The following is an 18146-nucleotide window of genomic DNA, read 5'->3' as shown; positions in this document are numbered from 1 at the left end:
TTTTCACAAAAATTGCAGCTCATTGTGGCGGATCAATGCGACCGGAACGGCGTAACGAAAAATATGCGAAGCTTTGGAGCGGATTTCTTTCTTCTTTTCTCTCGATAAGAAGAAAATGCTATGCTTCGGAGCGGCTTTCATAGTTCTTTTTCTTAATAAGACAAAAATGCTATGCCTTGGAACGGAAATTTGAGTGTCAAAAATGGGGGTCCCCTCCGCGGCACATACCCACTATGCATCATATACTGAGTGTCCACCCCCCCCCCCCCCCGGGGGCACATTATCCTTTTCCCCATCTCCCATCAATGAATGAAATGATATCCAGTCAGCTCACCTCTTCTAGCCATATATTTATCATACTGCACCAGCTTGGTCAATCTAAAGTCGGCTACCTTAGCCTCATTGTTCTCTTCAATCAGCACATTCCTATAGCAGCCATGTCTCTAGGAATCGCATACATTCGTAATTCCGAAGCTTTGTTATTCCGAAGGTTCGGATATTCCGAAGGTTCGTTATTCCGAAGGTTCGTATTTCCGAAGGTTCGTTAGTCCGAAAACGAAATGAAATTCGTAATTCCGAAGGTTCGTTAATCCGAAAAAGAAATAAGGTTCGTAATTCCGAAGGTTCGTTAGTCCGAAAAACGAAATGATTTAACGAACCTTATTTCGTTTTCGGACTGACGAACCTTCGGAACAACGAACTTTAGTTTGTTTTCGGATTAACGAATCTTTGGAACATCGAACCTTCGGAATAACGCCACAAATGTTCGGATTAACGAACCCTTTTACGTTTTCGGATTAACGAACATCGAGGAATAGGCAATTTGCGTGTTTCGGAATTACGAACGTTCGGAATAAAAAAGAACCTTCGGAATTACGAAGTGTAACCTTAGGAATATAGCCCTTCGTCTCAAGGTAATGCATCTCACTAGCAATCTTGATAAAAGAGCAAAAATTGGAGAACAATTTTCAACTAGTGGAACGCCTCTGACATTCTTGCTTGCATTACAAAATGCGCTTTGAAACACCAGTATAAAGCACCCTACAAATGTTATTATTATTATTACATCAATGAAATAGCAGCAGTGATGACTTTGAAAATAAGTAGAATGAATAATTTTTCACAAAGGTAGAAAAACACCATTCATTTGATAACAACCTTTGACCTATTTCCCTTGTTGTTAATTTCATATTGTTTGTCAGATAAAAAAATATATATCATCAAAGTTTCATTTTATTTGGTTTACTATTTTCTAAATAATGAACAAAATGTAAATTCTTTTCCCCATTCATTGATTTTAAATGATAATTTGACCAAGTAGGTGTAAAGGCATATGCCAGTGGTAAAAATTTCAAAACAAGTTCATACAAAATCCAATTAAATGACCGCCCAAGTAAATGAATGATAAAAAGATATTTGTGCCAAGGGATTCTGGAGGGAATTGTGCAACTGCTGAAAATTTTGGCAAACGAGCATGAATGAAGACGTTTTACAGGCTAGCTGTCAGACTTGCTGAACACTTTGTTTCGTTAATGATCAGCCATGCATGAAGTCTTTTGTTAAAGGTCAAGTCCACCCAAGAAAATTTTTGATTTGACTCAATAAAGAAATATCAAAGAATAACGCTGAAAGTTTCATCAAAATCGGATTTAAAACAAAAACGCTTATTTTTCAGTTGTATGTACAGTACAATTCAGTTATATGCAAATGAGAGTCGACAATGTCCTTCACTCACTATTATTTTTGTGTTTTATTGTTTGAATTATATGGGCAATTCCATAAAATGATTAAACCATTTTGTACATCCAGCTCCCACTTTTCTCACGTCTTACTTTGCTTCATAAACTGACCAAATCATGGTCCTTAGAGAACATTACAGACTGTCAAAAGAACAAGAAATTTTCATGAAGGTCCCACATATAGGGGGTCGGACGTACATATTTTATGGAATATTTCAACTTTAACTGATTTGACAAATTGTGTAAGAACAGCTGGCACCGAGAGTTTCAATCTAGACTAGGCCTACTTTTGACAGACATGGTGCATTGTTATTATTATTACTGTCATTACCGCTTTACATTCTACCAATAAAATATCAGTCAGTCATCTACTTGAAGTGTTTTCCCTAAATCAGAAGGGTTGGTGCCAAGAAGTGTCAGTTATTCATTATCATATTCATCACCCTTCTATGTAGCCATCAGTCATCTATTTGAAGTGTTTTTTCCCCTATCAACAGATACCCTTTTGTTGGGGGTATGTATGTGATAGGGCTAAGTGCATAAGGAAAAAGGAATAAATAGGAGCAGTTTGATCTCAATCTTATTCATATCACTTTCTGTCTTCACGGTGTTCTCCAAGGAAACAAACGGTAAGTGGCTTAGAATAATCAGAATTTAACTTGCTTTTCAGATAATAATCAGAATTTAACTTCGTTTTAGATAATATTGTTGATAAAACCTATCGGGAGAAGCCAAAGATACTACAACGGGAAGATCGGACACTTAAGCGATTTTTTTTTGAAAAGCTCGATTAATGCTCATTGGGAAGGGTGACCACTAGAGTATAAAGTAAACCATCGCACATCGCCGCTGTGTATACAACATATAGGGAAAATGAGAGAGGGGATTTGGGAGAGGGCACAAGGGCAGCGCATGTGGATAATTCGAACTTTTATTACCCAGAAACCTCTGAATTATATTCATCTTTAATTTAAGAAGAAAAATAATTGCAGGGAATAAATCTTAAAATGCAATAATTGTCTATTTCTTCACCCTTTCACCATTTCTCTCATATGTTTTGTACACAACCATATTGCGATACGCGAAGGTAAAAAAAGGACGTTTCTTACTCAACGCTGCAGGGTGCTCTTCCTGAGCTTTTCATTGCGCTATATCTTCCACTTGTGTAGTATCTTTGGAGAAGCTGACCAAACTATTAACTATTTACTCATCTTGAGATTCAGGCAATATGAGACTACTTTGGGAAATACATATATATATTGTATCTCCCTCTAAGCCAGTAAATATTATACAGATATTGCCTACCTAGAGTTTGAATATAACATTTCCTCTCCCAGACGGACTTATATTTTTCCCAAGGAATTATATTTTGCCCGAAGCGCGCAGCGCTGAGGGGAAATATTCTCCCGATGGAAAAATATAGCTTCGGAGGGGAGTTGAAATGCTATTATTTTAAACGATAGACCAGACAATATCTGTTATATCATATAGTCTATGTGGAATCGCCATCAGAAATTACATTCATCATCTAATTCCAACCCGAAATTCTTGCTACAGCTCTGATCCATCTACGTCATAATATATTTTTTTTTAATACATCAAGCACGTCCTTCATGCAATCGACGCGTTAGCACTAGCGCGTACATCAAATAAACTACCTGGGGAGCGTTTCATGAAAGGACTTGTCGGACGTTTTATCCGACAGTTGCTATAGTAACAGTGCTTCTCAACCAATCAGAATCCAGGAAAGTTGTCAGATCTGACAACTGGTCGGACAAATATATTGATAAAACGCTCCCCTGATTACGCAACTTGTAAGCAGCGAGTGACGTCACCTTAGTGAATATAACGCCGCAATTGACAATACAACGCAGTTATATTCACTGAGGTGACGTCAAATCCTAGAATATAACAAATGCGATCCTCGCAGCTATGGTCACGTGATAGTGTCTTGACCTATCACTGATTCGAATCTACATTACCTATGTAATATTATACAGATATTGCCTACCTAGAGTTTGAATATAACATTCCTCTCCCCCATATTTTCCCAAGGGATTATTTTTGCCCGAAGCGCTTACCGCTGAGGGAAAATATTCTCCCAAGGGAAAATATAGCTTGAAATGTTACTTATTCAAAAGACAGACCAGGCAATATCTGTTATATTATATAGTCTATGAGGATTCGCCATCAGAAATTGCACTCATCATCAGGCTCCAACCCGAAATTCTTGCTACAGCCCTGATCCATCTACGTCATAATAATTTTTTTTTTTTTGGAAACAAGCGCGTTCTTCATGCAATCGACGCGTTAACACTAGCGCGTACATCAAATAAACTACCCGATTACGCAACTTGTACGCAGCGAGTGACCTCACCTAATATAGATATATGAACTGCTTTGAGAGGCATAGTTGTTTCTAGAGGCTCAAGGGGACCGCAACGCGACTATGCCCGAGAGCATGGTCTAGCCGATGCGGTACATGCGAGCCGAATTGAAACAACCATGTCTCGAATATAAAAGCAGTCCATATAGATTTTATGAACCGAATTATTAAACATTAGATCTAACGTTAGGGCCTAGTCTAGGTCTAGGTCTAAAAGCCCTGGCTTTGGCCCAAGCTAACGTTAGGACTTAGGTCTAGGGCCTTACTTAGCCCTGACCCTGAAGTTAGGTCTCAAAGTCGAATATCAAAGCAGTTCCCGAGCAGTTCATATCGATAGGCCCTACTATAGGTCTAGACAGTGGCGTACCGTGGGTCACGGCATTGGGGGGGGGGCACCAGCAAAAATTTTGAGTCACTTAGTGAGCGCGCGAAGCGCGCTCAGTTGTCAGGTACACTGACCTAATAGAGACATTTTGAGGAAGCACTTGTAGTCATTGTAATCATGAATAACATACGCATCTCAGCAATCAAATAATGCGAGCGCGAAGCGCGAGCTGAAAATTTTTGATATTCAGACCTAAAAAGGGACTTTATAATCGAATTTTTGTGATCGATGATACGTACCTGTCTCGCTAAACAATGCGAGCGAGAAGCACGAGCCGAAATTTTTTGTATATATTAATCCCAAACAGGGAGATCTTAAGGACTATATTTTAGGAATCTCACGCGAGTGCCAAGCGCTTGCTGATTTTGTTAGAATTACATTTAAACACATATGAAACACTTGTAGTCATTGTAATCATGAATAACATAGGCATCTCACTAATCAAATATTGCGAGCGCGAAGCGCGAGCTAAAAAAAATAGGAATTTCAAACATGAAGAGGGGCAATTTAAGGCTTGTTTGTAGGAATTCGCGAAACCATACGTATTTCAATAACCAAATGATGCGAGCGCGAAGCACGAGCTGAAATTTGTGTATATATTGACCCAAAACAGGAATTTTTTTAAAGGATTCCATTAAGAGTATACATATCTCACTATGTACAGTCATGTAATGCGAGTGCCAAGCGCTTGCTGATTTTGTTAGAATTACATCTGAACACATGAAGCATTTTTTTTTAATCAATGTAATCATGATTATCATACGCATCTCACTAATTAGACGGGTCAATATACGACCAAAAATAGCCTTACCCGGAACAAATTGCAACAAATGATTTTTCAACGGTATTTTGTACTATTTGACCTCAGGAATAACATACTAAAAATCTACCAAAATCCGCATCCGGGAAAGTGGTTATTTTCAAGATGGCGTCCAAGATGGCCAACATTCACTGAAAATGGATACAACTGACATATTATCCCCTCTAGAATCCTATTTCAGTTCATATTCCATGGTCTGGGGTACAAAAAATGATTTAGGCTAGAATGAATTATAAGCCCTCCAATGTACCAGGCAAATCCAAGATGGCGCACAAAATGGCTGCCGTAGGCTGAAAATACACAATTCATCTAAATTTGTTTTTTATTCAATGGTTTTAAGGGTGAAATATTACATTGAAACAAGTTAAAAGGACAGTCAGTTGTCTGGTGTGTCCAAAAATCCAAGATGGCTTCCAAAAATGGCGTTTAAAATGGGTGTTGATAATTAAAATGGACATAGTTCATTTCATAACCGCCTGGGACATAATTATTTTGGTGTCTAGAGCATGATTTCAATGGTCAAATAAGACATTGGGACAAGTTACAAGCACAGTCAGTGGTCCAGTATGTTCAAATATCCAAGATGGCTTCCAAGAATGGAGTCGAAAATTGCTGTTGCTACTTTAAAAAAATCCGACATAGTTTGCTCAATGTCCAGAAATATGATTTTAGTGTCTTATACCATGGTTAAATGGGTCAAATAATATATTGGGACAAGTTACAAGAAAAGCCAGTGGTCTGGTATGTGCAAAAATCCCCAATGGATTCTAAAAATTGATTCTGAAATGGCTGCTAATACTTAAAGCGGACAAAGCTCATTTCAAATCGGCCTGGAAATGTGATTTTGGTGTCTAAACCACTGGTTTCAAGGGTCAAATAATATATTAGGATAAGTTAAAAGGACAGTCAATGGTCTGGTTTGTCCAAAAATCGAAGATGGCGTCCAAAAATTGGTCTTAAAAATATGCTGTTGATACTTAAAAGTGGCATAGCTCACTTTAAATCCGCCGGTGAGGTATGATTTCGGTGTCTAAACTCTGGTTTCAATGGTCAAATTATATATTAGGACAAGACAATGGCAGTCAGTGGTCTAGTATGTCCAAAATTAAAAGATGGCTTCCAAAAATGGAATAAGAAATGTCTGATGTTACTTATAAAAGGACATAGTTTGTTTAATATCTGTCTGGGAAATATGAGTTTGGTGTTAAAAGCATGGTTTAAAAGGGTCAAGTAATACACTAGGGTAAGTTACAAGACCAGTCAGTTGTCGGTGTGTAAAAAAATCCAAAATTACTCAAAAAATGGGGTGTAAATTGACTGTTGCTACTTAAAAGTATACATAGTTTATTATAAATACACCTTGGATGTATGATTTTACTGTCTATACAAGAGTTTACAGGGTCAAGCAATACATTGGGTTAAGTTGAAAGGACAGTCAGGTGTCAGGTATGTCCAAAAATCAAAGATGGCTTTAAAAATGGGGGTCTTAAATGACTGCTTTTACGTAAAAGTGGATGTAGAACATTATAAATACAACTTGGGGATATTATTTTGGTGTCAACACTAGGGTTTCAAGGGTCAAACAATAATTTGGGACTGGTTACCATGATATGCAACTATCCATTTTGCCTTAAAATCCAAGTTGGCTTAAAAATGGGTTCTAAAGCATATAAAGTGACTACTGCTCCATAAAATATCTACCTGTTAGAAATAATATTGGTGCCTACACTTAAATGCCTGGGGACAATTAAGTTATCATATTGCTTCATGAGTTGGTAACAGCACCCATTTTGATGAAATTTTAGAATCCATCATGGATTCTTTGACAAAATAGTGTACTAACCATCCTTGTTACTTGTCCGAATGTATTATTTGACCCTTCATAGCACAATTTGGACACCAACATTATTTCTTGCAGATGAATATTGTAGAACTCTGACCACTATTGAATGATATGAGTCGTTTTAGATTCCTTTTTTTTAAAACCCTCTTGTGCTTTAGGCAAACTGGACAACTGCATATCAACGTAACCAGTCCAAACGTATTATTTTAACCATGAAACCATAGTGTGGACACCGAAATCATATTCTCTAGGTGGATTTTAAATGAACTATGTCCATTTTTAAAGTAACAACAGTCATTTTGGACTCCGATTTTTTGAAGCTTTCTTAGATTTTCGAAATGCTGGACCACTGACTGTCCTTGTAACTAATTTTCTGCCTTTTGAAACCATGATATAGGCAACGAAATCATATGCCATTGACGAATAAAACATGAACTATGTCCATTTTTAAATACCATCGCGGCTAATTGATTCTATTTTTTAAGCCACCGTGGACTTTTGGACATACTTGACCACCAATCGTCCTTTATAACTGATTCCAATTTATTATTTGACCCATTTAACAATGATTATAGGCAAAAAAATCATGTTCCCGGATATTGAACAAAGTTATGTTGGGTTTTTTTAGTAGCAACAGCATTTTTTACTCCATTTTTGGAAGCCATCTTGGATATTTGAACATACCGGACCACTGACTGTCCTTGTAACTTGTCCCAATGTATTATTTGGCCATTGAGACCATGGTCTAGACACCAAAATCACATCTCTCAAGTGGATGTGATACGAGCTATGTCCATTTTAAGGATTAACAGCCATTTTAAACTCAATTTTTGGAAGCCATCTTGTATATTTGGACACACCAGACCACTGGCTGTCCTTGTAACTTGTCCCGACTTACTACTTTATCATTAAAACAATCGAATGGAAACCAAATTAAAGCCACTTAAGTAAGTAATAGATGAATTGTGATTTTTTTTAGACTACGGCAGCCATTTTGGGCGCCATCTTGGATTTTCCTAGTACCCTGGAGTGCTAATATTTACTCTAACTTGTATAAATAAATTATTTTGCCCATTGGACCATGGAATATGAACCCAAATAGGATTCTAGGGTGGATAATGAGTGAGCTATATCCATTTTTAGTGAATGGCGGCCATCTTGGGCGCCATCTTGAAAATAACCATTTTCCCGGATGCGGATTTTAGTAGATTTTTAGTATGTTATTCCTGAGGTCAAATAGTACAAAATAACGTTGAAAAATCATTTGTTGCAATTTGTTCCGGGTCAAACCATATATTGACCCGTCTAAATCAAATATTGCGAGCGCGAAGCGCGAGCTGAAAATTTAGATAATTCAGACCTGAAGCGGGGCAGTCTAAGGCTTGTTTGTAGGAATTCACTAAGACCATACGTATTTCACTACTAGTAACCAAATGACGCGAGCGCGAAGCGCGAGCTAAAAATTTTGGATATTTAGATCAGAAAAAGGGACATTTCAAGGACTGATTTTAGGAATTCATGGAGAGCAGACATATCTCACCAATCCACTGAAGCGAACATAATCACGGACAGGAATTTCGGATATTTAGATCAGAAAAAGGGACATTTCAAGGACTGATTTTAGGAATTCATGGAGAACAGACATATCTCACCAATCCACTGAAGCGAACATACTCACGGACAGGAATTTCGGATATTTAGATCATAAAAAGGGACATTTCAAGGACTGATTTTAGGAATTCATGGAGAGCAGACATATCTCATCAATCCACTGAAGCGAACGTAATCACGGACAGGAAATGTTTTATATTTAGACCTTAACATGGGACAATCACTTTAAGTAGTCATGAAAAAGAACCATATGTCACTATATAAAACAATAATATATTTGGTGTATATTGACTTGAAAACGGGAGGATTTCGTACAACAGGTTTATATATCTCTTTAAACAGACAATGCGAGCACCAGGAACAATTAAGTCATGGACCCTGAGCAAATTATGTTTCATAAAGTTATGATAAAAATGTTTCCTATATAAAATAACATAACATGATTGCAATACAATATACAATTATAATAAATAATAATTTCTTCTTTCCCACTACGTTCCTCTTCCTTTCTCCCACTTTTTCTCCTTTTCCCCGTTTTTTATTTTTTTTGGTCAGCCGATTGGGGGGGGGCACGTGCCCCCCATGCCCCCCCCCCCCCGTAGTTACGCCACTGGGTCTAGATCTAGATATTTTTAGGAACCAAAATTAGGGTCTGATTCTGATATAGGGTCTCGGCTAGATCTAACGTTCAGAAATTATAAATCCCCATTAGAGTGTAATCTAACGTTAGATATAACTTAGTCGATAAACCTACGTCCTAACGTTAGATCTAGATCTAATAACTTCTAACATTAGACCTACCCGTCATAACGTTGTCGTTCGTCATACCTAAGGCTAAGTAACGAGTAACGTCATGTTAACCTTAGAAAGTGCAGTGACCGTCTAATCTTTTCACCCAACTCACCTTTTGCGAATGCGAGTATGCATTTGAGCGGTCTGCGACAAGACTTGATAATTGATACATCCGTTATATCCTTAATAAGTAAGTTTTCTTTTCAATAAATGCCATATATTTTAACATATATTTTAAGCAAAAGTCAAAGAGCGGCATTGTTCCATCGATATGTCATATCCGTTGCGCGCACTTGCGCAATAAGCGCGTAAATCCGCGAATCGTCTAAAACTTTCGATCAATTCGCGCGGATATTTATGATATCCGCAATCACCGCAGAAAGCAACATATTGCATGCAATCAAATGGGGATCTCAGCCAAATTTTGCTATGCCCGTCGTTAAGGGGCGGGTCAGGGGGCAATGGGCAAAAATCTTGTTAACTATGCCCGTTGCCCTTGGTTGCCACCTTAGTTTGTTCTTTTGAAGGCATGGTCGTTTACATGACCTCAGTTTTGACCAATCAGAGGAACGTATTATTCGACATTCTTTAAGAGAGGGTTATAATAGTGAATATAACGCCGCAGTTGACAATACAACACAGCTATATTCACTGAGGTGACGTCAAAGCCTAGAATATAACAAATGCGATCCTCGCAGCTATGGTAACGTGATGGCGTATTGACCCATCACTGATTCGAATCTACATAATCTATGTAATATTATATAATTATCACGGAAAATTTTATTAACAATAATGTGCTCGTAATAATAATGAATAATTATGAACCTATTGCTGTTCTCATGTAGGTAACAAGATGTCTTTCTGCAAGTCACTCTCAGCCATTCTTCTTCTATCTGTGGCTTATGGTAAGTGGTTGTTCTCATTATTACGGCTGAGATGTGATGGTGCTACTTTTGCTTCTAACATTTTGAGACCTGGCATTAAATATTTATTAAGAGAGAAGGGAGGTTGATATAATTGTTTAAAGGGATGGTCCAGGCTGAAAGTATTTATAGTTTAATAAATAGAGTAGAATTCACTGAGAAAAATACCGAAAATTTCATCAAAATCGGATAACAAATAACAAATTATTGAATTTTAAACTTTAGCAATATTTTGTGAAAACAGTCGTCATGAATATTCATTAGGTGAGCTGATGATGTCACATCTCCACTTGTTCTTTTCTATTTAATTATATGAAAATAGGTTTATTCAATTTTTTTCCTCCAAGAACTAGAAAAATTGGATTGACATCTGATTTAGTGCATTAAATATGTATTGCTGCAACTTTTTTCATTATAAGGGAGACATAATATTCACACAAGTATGAAATAATGAAAAAAAATATGATTTTATGTAATAACATAAGAAAACGGAAAGTGGAGATGTGACATCATCAGCCCACCTAATGAATATTCATGACGACTGTTTTCACAAAATGTTGCTAAACTTTAAACTTCAATAACTTTATTGTTTGTTATCCGATTTTGATGGAATTTTCGGCATTTTGCTCAGTGAAGTCTACTCTATTTATTAAGATTCAAATATTTTCAGCCCGGATCATCCCTTCAACTGCTGTTTGTGGATGTGTATGTGGGTGGGTTGTTAAGAGGAAAGCAAGAGAGGGAAAGAGAGAGGGGGAGAGTGAGAGAGAGAGATGTTACCTCTGTAACTAAATCGAAAAAGTTAGGTTGTCCTGTTTCTTGCCCCCATTAATCGCACCCCAAGAGTAGTTATAGATTGATATTTCACAAAACAGAAAGCATGGGGATTATTGGATTGCCAAGCTTCGTTCCACTTGTAAAATTATTAACCCTAAAAGGACTAAAAATTTTGAGACCAAATTTGCGACATACGGGTATAGCAGCGTGATGCCACGTGACTTCTTATGAGACAATGTAATGCCGAAAATGGCCCAGTTTTAAACTCTGTGTACAAAGTCTATGGGAGATGAAATTCATAAAAGTGTGATTACTTTTTTGTTCTCATTGGTCTGCTGAATTAATTCAGGGCTTAATTTAGTTGTTAAGGGGTGGTATTCTGAGATCCATTTTATCTCAGATAAAATAAAATATTTTAAAGATAAAATGACCTCAGAATACCGCCCAAGGACGTTCCACAGTAATGTTTGTGCGCATCATAATCTGCGCATATTTTACACTCTTCGCACTGATGTCACAATGGATGAACAGGTGATAATGACCTGTAGGTATGAGCTGATAGTCCAGGATAGGCCCCATAGAAAATTGACCAAACCTTGTTTTTTTATATATACAATATTTTTTGATGGTTTCTTGTCAATTCGAGGGTGCTGATCACGAATCTGGATGATGCCACTCGTGTAACCTTGAGCATTTTCCGCAAATTGGCAAAATCCAATATGGCCGCCCAAATATGCAAATTACCCATGAAAATCATAAAATTGTCCACACATGAAATTGTGTGGCAGGAGTGAAATACAATCTTAAAAAATAATTTTGGGCAAAATATTTATTTTCCTGATATTAAAAATGGCCGCCATAGGCCATTGTATACACTATTATGTATAATATGAATAGGGGAAACTAATTTTCACAAAAATGAGCACTGAACTGCAAAAATCGCGATGTATGAACGAAGTAATGCATGCAAATCGAGATAATATCATTTATTATGTCATATATGGCAACATTGCTGTATTGTTATATCTTAAAATAGCCGCCACTGGCCCAAAGAGTATTATTACAATGACAATGGCCGGGACGAAAAATGACAAAATTGAGCACTAAAATGCATATCATAAGATAAACGAGTCGAATATTGACTAAAAACATAATTGTTAATATGCCATTGATGTGATAGATGCTGAATTTTGACATTCAAAATGGCCACCATAGCCCCTATATTCATCATGTACAATGCAAATGGAGAAACTAATTTTCAAACGAGTAAGAAACATAAAGTGCATGTAATTGTGATCTACGAGTAAAATATTGTCTGACAACATGTTTTATAGCAAGACATATCATTTCTTGAGAAATGCATGCATGAGATAAATACTGTATTATGAAATTCAAAATGGCCCCTATAGCCCTAACAGTATTATTTACAATGTGAATTGGGACATATTTTGTAAGAATTTGGATTTGCTTGACTATGACATCCATAATTATAATCCTGTTGTCCATGTATGAGTAAATCGTTATTTGAAAACGTTTTTTTTTTCTAAATTATCGCATTCCTTCTTCCAAATAGGTGATAAATACTGTATTTTGACATTCAAAATAACCTCTACAAGCCCTAACTAAGTTATGTAACATGCAAACAGGGAAACTAATTTTCACAAGAGTGAGACTCATAAAACGCATATAACTGTGATATACGAGTAAATATATTGTCTTAAACATTATTTCTATCTACATGCATCACATATTGGTCGTTGACATGGTGGAGGTAATAAATGCTGTACTTTGAAATCCAAAATGGCTGCCTTAGGTCCTAAAAGTATTATGTACATAGTAACATGGGACATATAATTTTGACAGAATTCGGCTTTGCTTGACTCTTAATATTGCATATAATTTTGAATTGTGATGTAAGGGTGAATTATTGTCTAAAATAATGGTTTCTAACGAGATATATCATAATAATGTGTAATTAAGGTGATAAATGTCGCATTTTTAAATTGAAAATGGCCACCATATGCACTTATCGTTTAATTCAATTTGGGTGGAGACAATTAACGTTTACAAAAAGGGCACATGGCAGCCATTTTGAATGTTAAAATACAGTATTTATCACCTAAATTACATAAGATATGATATATTTTGTTATAAATCATGTTTTCAGACAATATTCCACTCATACATCACCATTTGACCAAGCAAAGCCAAATTCTGTTGAAATGATTTGTCCCCATTCATATTGTGCATAATACTGTAAGGGCCTGTAGCGGCCATTTTGACTTTAAAATAACGGTATTTACCACCTAACTGGCAGAATAAATGGTATATCTTAATAGACATTGTGCTTTCAGACAATTTTTTTACTCATAGATCACTATTACGTGCATTTATGGTGCTCACTCCTGTGAATATTGGTTTCCCTCTTTGCATTGTACATAATACAATTAATGTCGATGGCGGCCATTTTGAAAGTCAAAATACAGTATTTAACACAAAATTGAAACCTGAATGATATATTTCGTTAGAAAATATGTTTTTAGACAGTATCCAATTAATTCATCACATATATATGCATTTTAGTGCTCACTCTTGTGATTTCTTTTCTCCCATTTCTCATTGTGCATAATACTTTTAGGGCATTTGACAGCCAGTTTAAATATCGAAATACAATATTCATCACATGCATGGCATATTAATAATATATTTCGTTAACAATTATGTTTTTAGTCAGTATTCCACTCGTTTGATGTTCATAATAAGCATTTTAGTGATCACTCTTGTGAATTTTTTGGCCCCCATTGCCATTGTACGCAATACTGTTTGTGCCAGTGGCGGCTATTTTTAGATATCAAAATACAGCAATGTTGCCATATATGACATAATAAATGATATTATCTCGATTTGCATGCATTACTTCGTTCATACATCGCGATTTTTGCAGTTCAGTGCTCATTTTTGTGAAAATTAGTTTCCCCTATTCATATTATACATAATATTGTATACAATGGCCTATGGCGGCCATTTTGAATATCAGGAAAATAAATATTTTGCCCAAAATTATTTTTTAAGATTGTATTTCACTCCTGCCACACAATTTCATGCATTTCACAGCCAATGTGCGGACAATTTTATGATTTTCATGGGTAATTTGCATATTTGGGCGGCCATATTGGATTTTGCCAATTTGCGGAAAATGCTCAAGGTTACACGAGTGGCATCATCCAGATTCGTGATCAGCACCCTCGAATTGACAAGAAACCATCAAAAAATATTGTATATATAAAAAAACAAGGTTGTGCCTCTTCTATCCTGGACTATGATTTTTCTACTTGTCTGCACTAACTGCAGATCCGATGTGTTGTTTGATGAAGCTAATAAACTGGAATTGCTCCATGGTCCATTTTTTAAAAGTCCTCTACAATTTCAAAATACTTTACTCTGTAGTGCTGCAAAGTATGACGAATATGACCCCGAGTTTGAATAAGTGTTAGAGTGGTTTGGAATATTTCCTCACATAGACATGATAGATACAAGGCTTTTTGGCGCGTTTTGGGATGTTTTAAAAAGCACATTTGCTCTAATACAAGGCAAAAACGATTTGTGTCTCGCCCACTTATGAAAATAACCAGAAATATCGTGATTTGCGAGGGCACGCAACAGAATTGTATCGAAACTTCATTGTGAAATGACTTACATGCAGGTCCCCCAAGTCCATCTACCATCCAAGTTTGGTTGAAAAGTGACTTACGGTTGCGGAGTTAGGTTCAAATTCTTTTGAACGCACAATTCTTAAAGGGATGGTCTGGGCTAAAAATATTGATATCTTAATACATTGAGTAGAATTCACTGAGCAAAATGTCGAAAATTTCATCTAAATCGGATAACAAACAATCAAGTTATTGAAGTTTAAAGTTTAGCAATATTTTGTGAAAACAGTTATGAGTATTCATTAGGTTGGCTGATTATGTCACATCCCCACTTTCCGTTTTCTTATGTCATTACATAAAACCAAATTTTTTTTCATTATTTCAAAGTTGTGTGAACAAAATGTCTCCCTTATAATGGGCACATGGACCCAATATTTTTAATATTTTAACGTCTTCAGAATAGATTCCTCTACAAATCTAGAGAGTAGGATGAAAATGACATGGATTTTTAGTGTTTGGGAGCAGAACTACGGAACCATTCCGATTTTAGACGGTATTTTGCATATTTTAGGCGATTTTCACTCGCAACACTTTGGACACTGATAGTTTAAAAACGAGCACATGGACCCCTTGTTTTTAACTGCCCTATACCTTCGTAATGCATTCCTCTACACTTTTGGTGAATTTATTGAAATGACATGGATTTCAAATGAAGTGCAGCTTAAACTATACTTTTTTTAAATTTTCGAGTCGATTCACGCTTTTTGAAGATTTGTTTTTGGAAGCTGATGCACCATTCTTAGGGCGCTGCTAGTTAGATATAGTTTGCCAATTAAAAGATACTATCCTACTTTGGTATCTACTTAGTTACATATCCTGAAAGTTAAATGAAGTTTGATGCGATATCGACAGAGTAAAGATAATTTAAACTCATTTGGTGAATTTGTGAGGTCTAAGAGAGGCATAATTCTCTTGATTGCGAAACATTTCATATTATTCAAATACGTCGACTTTGAAGTCTCGTAGAAAAAAAATAAGCACATGAACCTATATTACTTTTTGCATTTTCATAATGCATGGAAACCAAAAGAACTCAAAAAAAGAACTGCAAAATTTGGTGAAAATGACATCATTTTAACTGTGGAACGTCCTTAAATGGTCTGTAATAAATTCCATTGAAAAAACAATGAAAAACAAAAGATGAAAAACAGAGAAATATATAATAAATTATAAAAACAAAGAAATACATGAGGAAAAAATTGGCTTTTGCAATTTTTCTTTGGGGAGACCATTAAATTAGATTACAAAGATGACATTTGGAAAAAAAAGAAGACAATTTGAATTGAAGTTGGGCATTAAATATGCAAATAATTTTGCCAATAAATTTGCATATTTTATTCATAAATAAAAATATTTTCTGATTTTTTTAAACTGGCTTGTAGTTTATGTGGTAAAGAATGTGCGTGTCAAATTTCGGTGCAATCGCACGAACGGCGGCCGAGATAAGAAGGGGGGCCATCATGCCCCCCCCCCCCCTAGTCCTATACATCTTAATTAGCCCAGTCCTTTTAAGGTTAACCCTATCCCTCCAATTGTAGTGGTGTAATGAGCAAAAGCACTGCATAAATAATCATGACCATCAGTAGTAATAATAAAGAAAATAATAACAATGTGATATGAAACAATGTACAGTCTTTACAAAGTGAAGTTTATCTATATAGTTGCCTAATTCAAATGCTCTTTGTAAAAACAAGATATCCCCATAATTATCATTATTTTTATTTCATTTCTTTATCATCATCTTTATTATTATCATTATAATCATCATTACCATTATTATTATCATTACTAAGTTTTATCTATTATTTTTTTAATTCAATTTTATTTTTATTGAGTGATTGATAGATTGATTGATTGATTGATTGGTTGATTGATTGATTGATTGATTGATTGATTGATTGATTGATTGATTGATTGATTGATTGATTGATTGATTGATCTAATTATCTTTTAATATTAGAGAGTCAAAAAGGGGCCTATCTTTTAATATTCTCTAGATTATCTAGATTGAATATTCTCAGTGTTGTGTATGCTTGAAGTTCCAGCCAACTGTGACCCTCATGCCCTGGGCATTCAGAGTAGATCCATACCAGATACCAGCCTCACCGCTTCCAGTGAATGGGACGCTCTCCGAGGCCCAGAGAGGGCTCGTTTACACAGCCAGGCTGATGGACCGTTTCGTGGGTCTTGGGTTGCTCGAGTAGGCGATGACAAACAGTGGATCCAGGTTAGAGATATTACAAGAGATTAGGGCCCCGTCTTATAAAGAGTTACGATTGATCCAATCATCGTAAATCTATGGAAATCCATTAGTGTCATATTTTTTCTACAGGAAATTTGCACAATGTCCTTTTATAAACAAAGAGAAGCACAGTGACTTTTCAAGAAAAGAATGAATGTATGAATATACATATTTTGAACAAACACGCATAATAGATTTTGACGTTGGTTGCTGTCCATGGTTGTGATTGATCGGATCAATCGCGCAACTCTTTGTAAGACGGGACCCAGGTCCCGGTCTTACAATGAGTTGCGATTATTCTGATCAATCACAACTATGGACAGCAAGCAAAACTAACATCTAAAATTCATGATTTAAAATATTTTCTAGATAATGATGTACATAATATATTCATGCTTTCATTATTTTTTTAACAGTTCAGTATGCTCCTCTTTGTTTACAAAAGGACATTGTGCAAATTTCCTGTATGAAAAAATATGACATCGTGGGATTTGTATATAGTTGAGGTTAGTTCTTGGACCAATCACAACTCTTTGTTAGATGGGACAATGAAGACACAATTTATTTATTTATTTATTTTGTTTTATTTACCCAGGGTAGTCTCTTCAGTATACAACTGCTTTACAAGAGAGCCCTGTTAAAATGTTAACAATAAAATATTACAATATCATACAATGTAAAAAGAGTAAAACATTACATACAATATACAGAGAAAGCAACTATAAAAACCAGAGAACAACAAATTATACCAGCATGATAAAAAATAGAAATACTAAAAATAGAGTAATACAATAAAATCAGTTAACGCCAGTTAACGTCATAATGGCGGTCTTATCTTCGATTTTTTTTATTAACATCAAGTAAAAAGGAAAAAAATGCTAAAAAGGTAAACATATATAAAAATATAGAGTACAA

The 18146-nt window shown here is 35.7% G+C and overlaps 1 protein-coding gene across 3 annotated transcripts in view; it reads left to right on the top strand.

Moving 5' to 3' along the window:
* Nucleotides 1-458: 458 nt before the first annotated feature.
* Nucleotides 459-18146, top strand: part of LOC129280527 (retinoschisin-like) — a 34700-nt gene continuing 17012 nt past the window's right edge. Inside the window, exons 1-4 of one of the 3 annotated variants that reach the window (XM_064111818.1) lie at nt 459-914; nt 2237-2368; nt 10425-10484; nt 17029-17216. In XM_064111818.1, coding sequence (XP_063967888.1) covers nt 10433-10484; nt 17029-17216 — 240 coding nt within the window. In that variant the 5' untranslated portion in view covers nt 459-914; nt 2237-2368; nt 10425-10432. Of the gene's footprint in view, nt 1129-1863; nt 2369-10424; nt 10485-17028; nt 17217-18146 lie in introns of those variants that run through there. The other 2 variants (XM_064111819.1, XM_064111817.1) reach the window with 2 other exon arrangements.

Source organism: Lytechinus pictus, chromosome 17 (assembly GCF_037042905.1).
Source record: "Lytechinus pictus isolate F3 Inbred chromosome 17, Lp3.0, whole genome shotgun sequence".
Classification (NCBI taxonomy): domain Eukaryota; kingdom Metazoa; phylum Echinodermata; class Echinoidea; order Temnopleuroida; family Toxopneustidae; genus Lytechinus; species Lytechinus pictus.
Note: the sequence above shows the minus strand (reverse complement) of the source record. Positions and strands in the feature narration are given on the sequence as shown.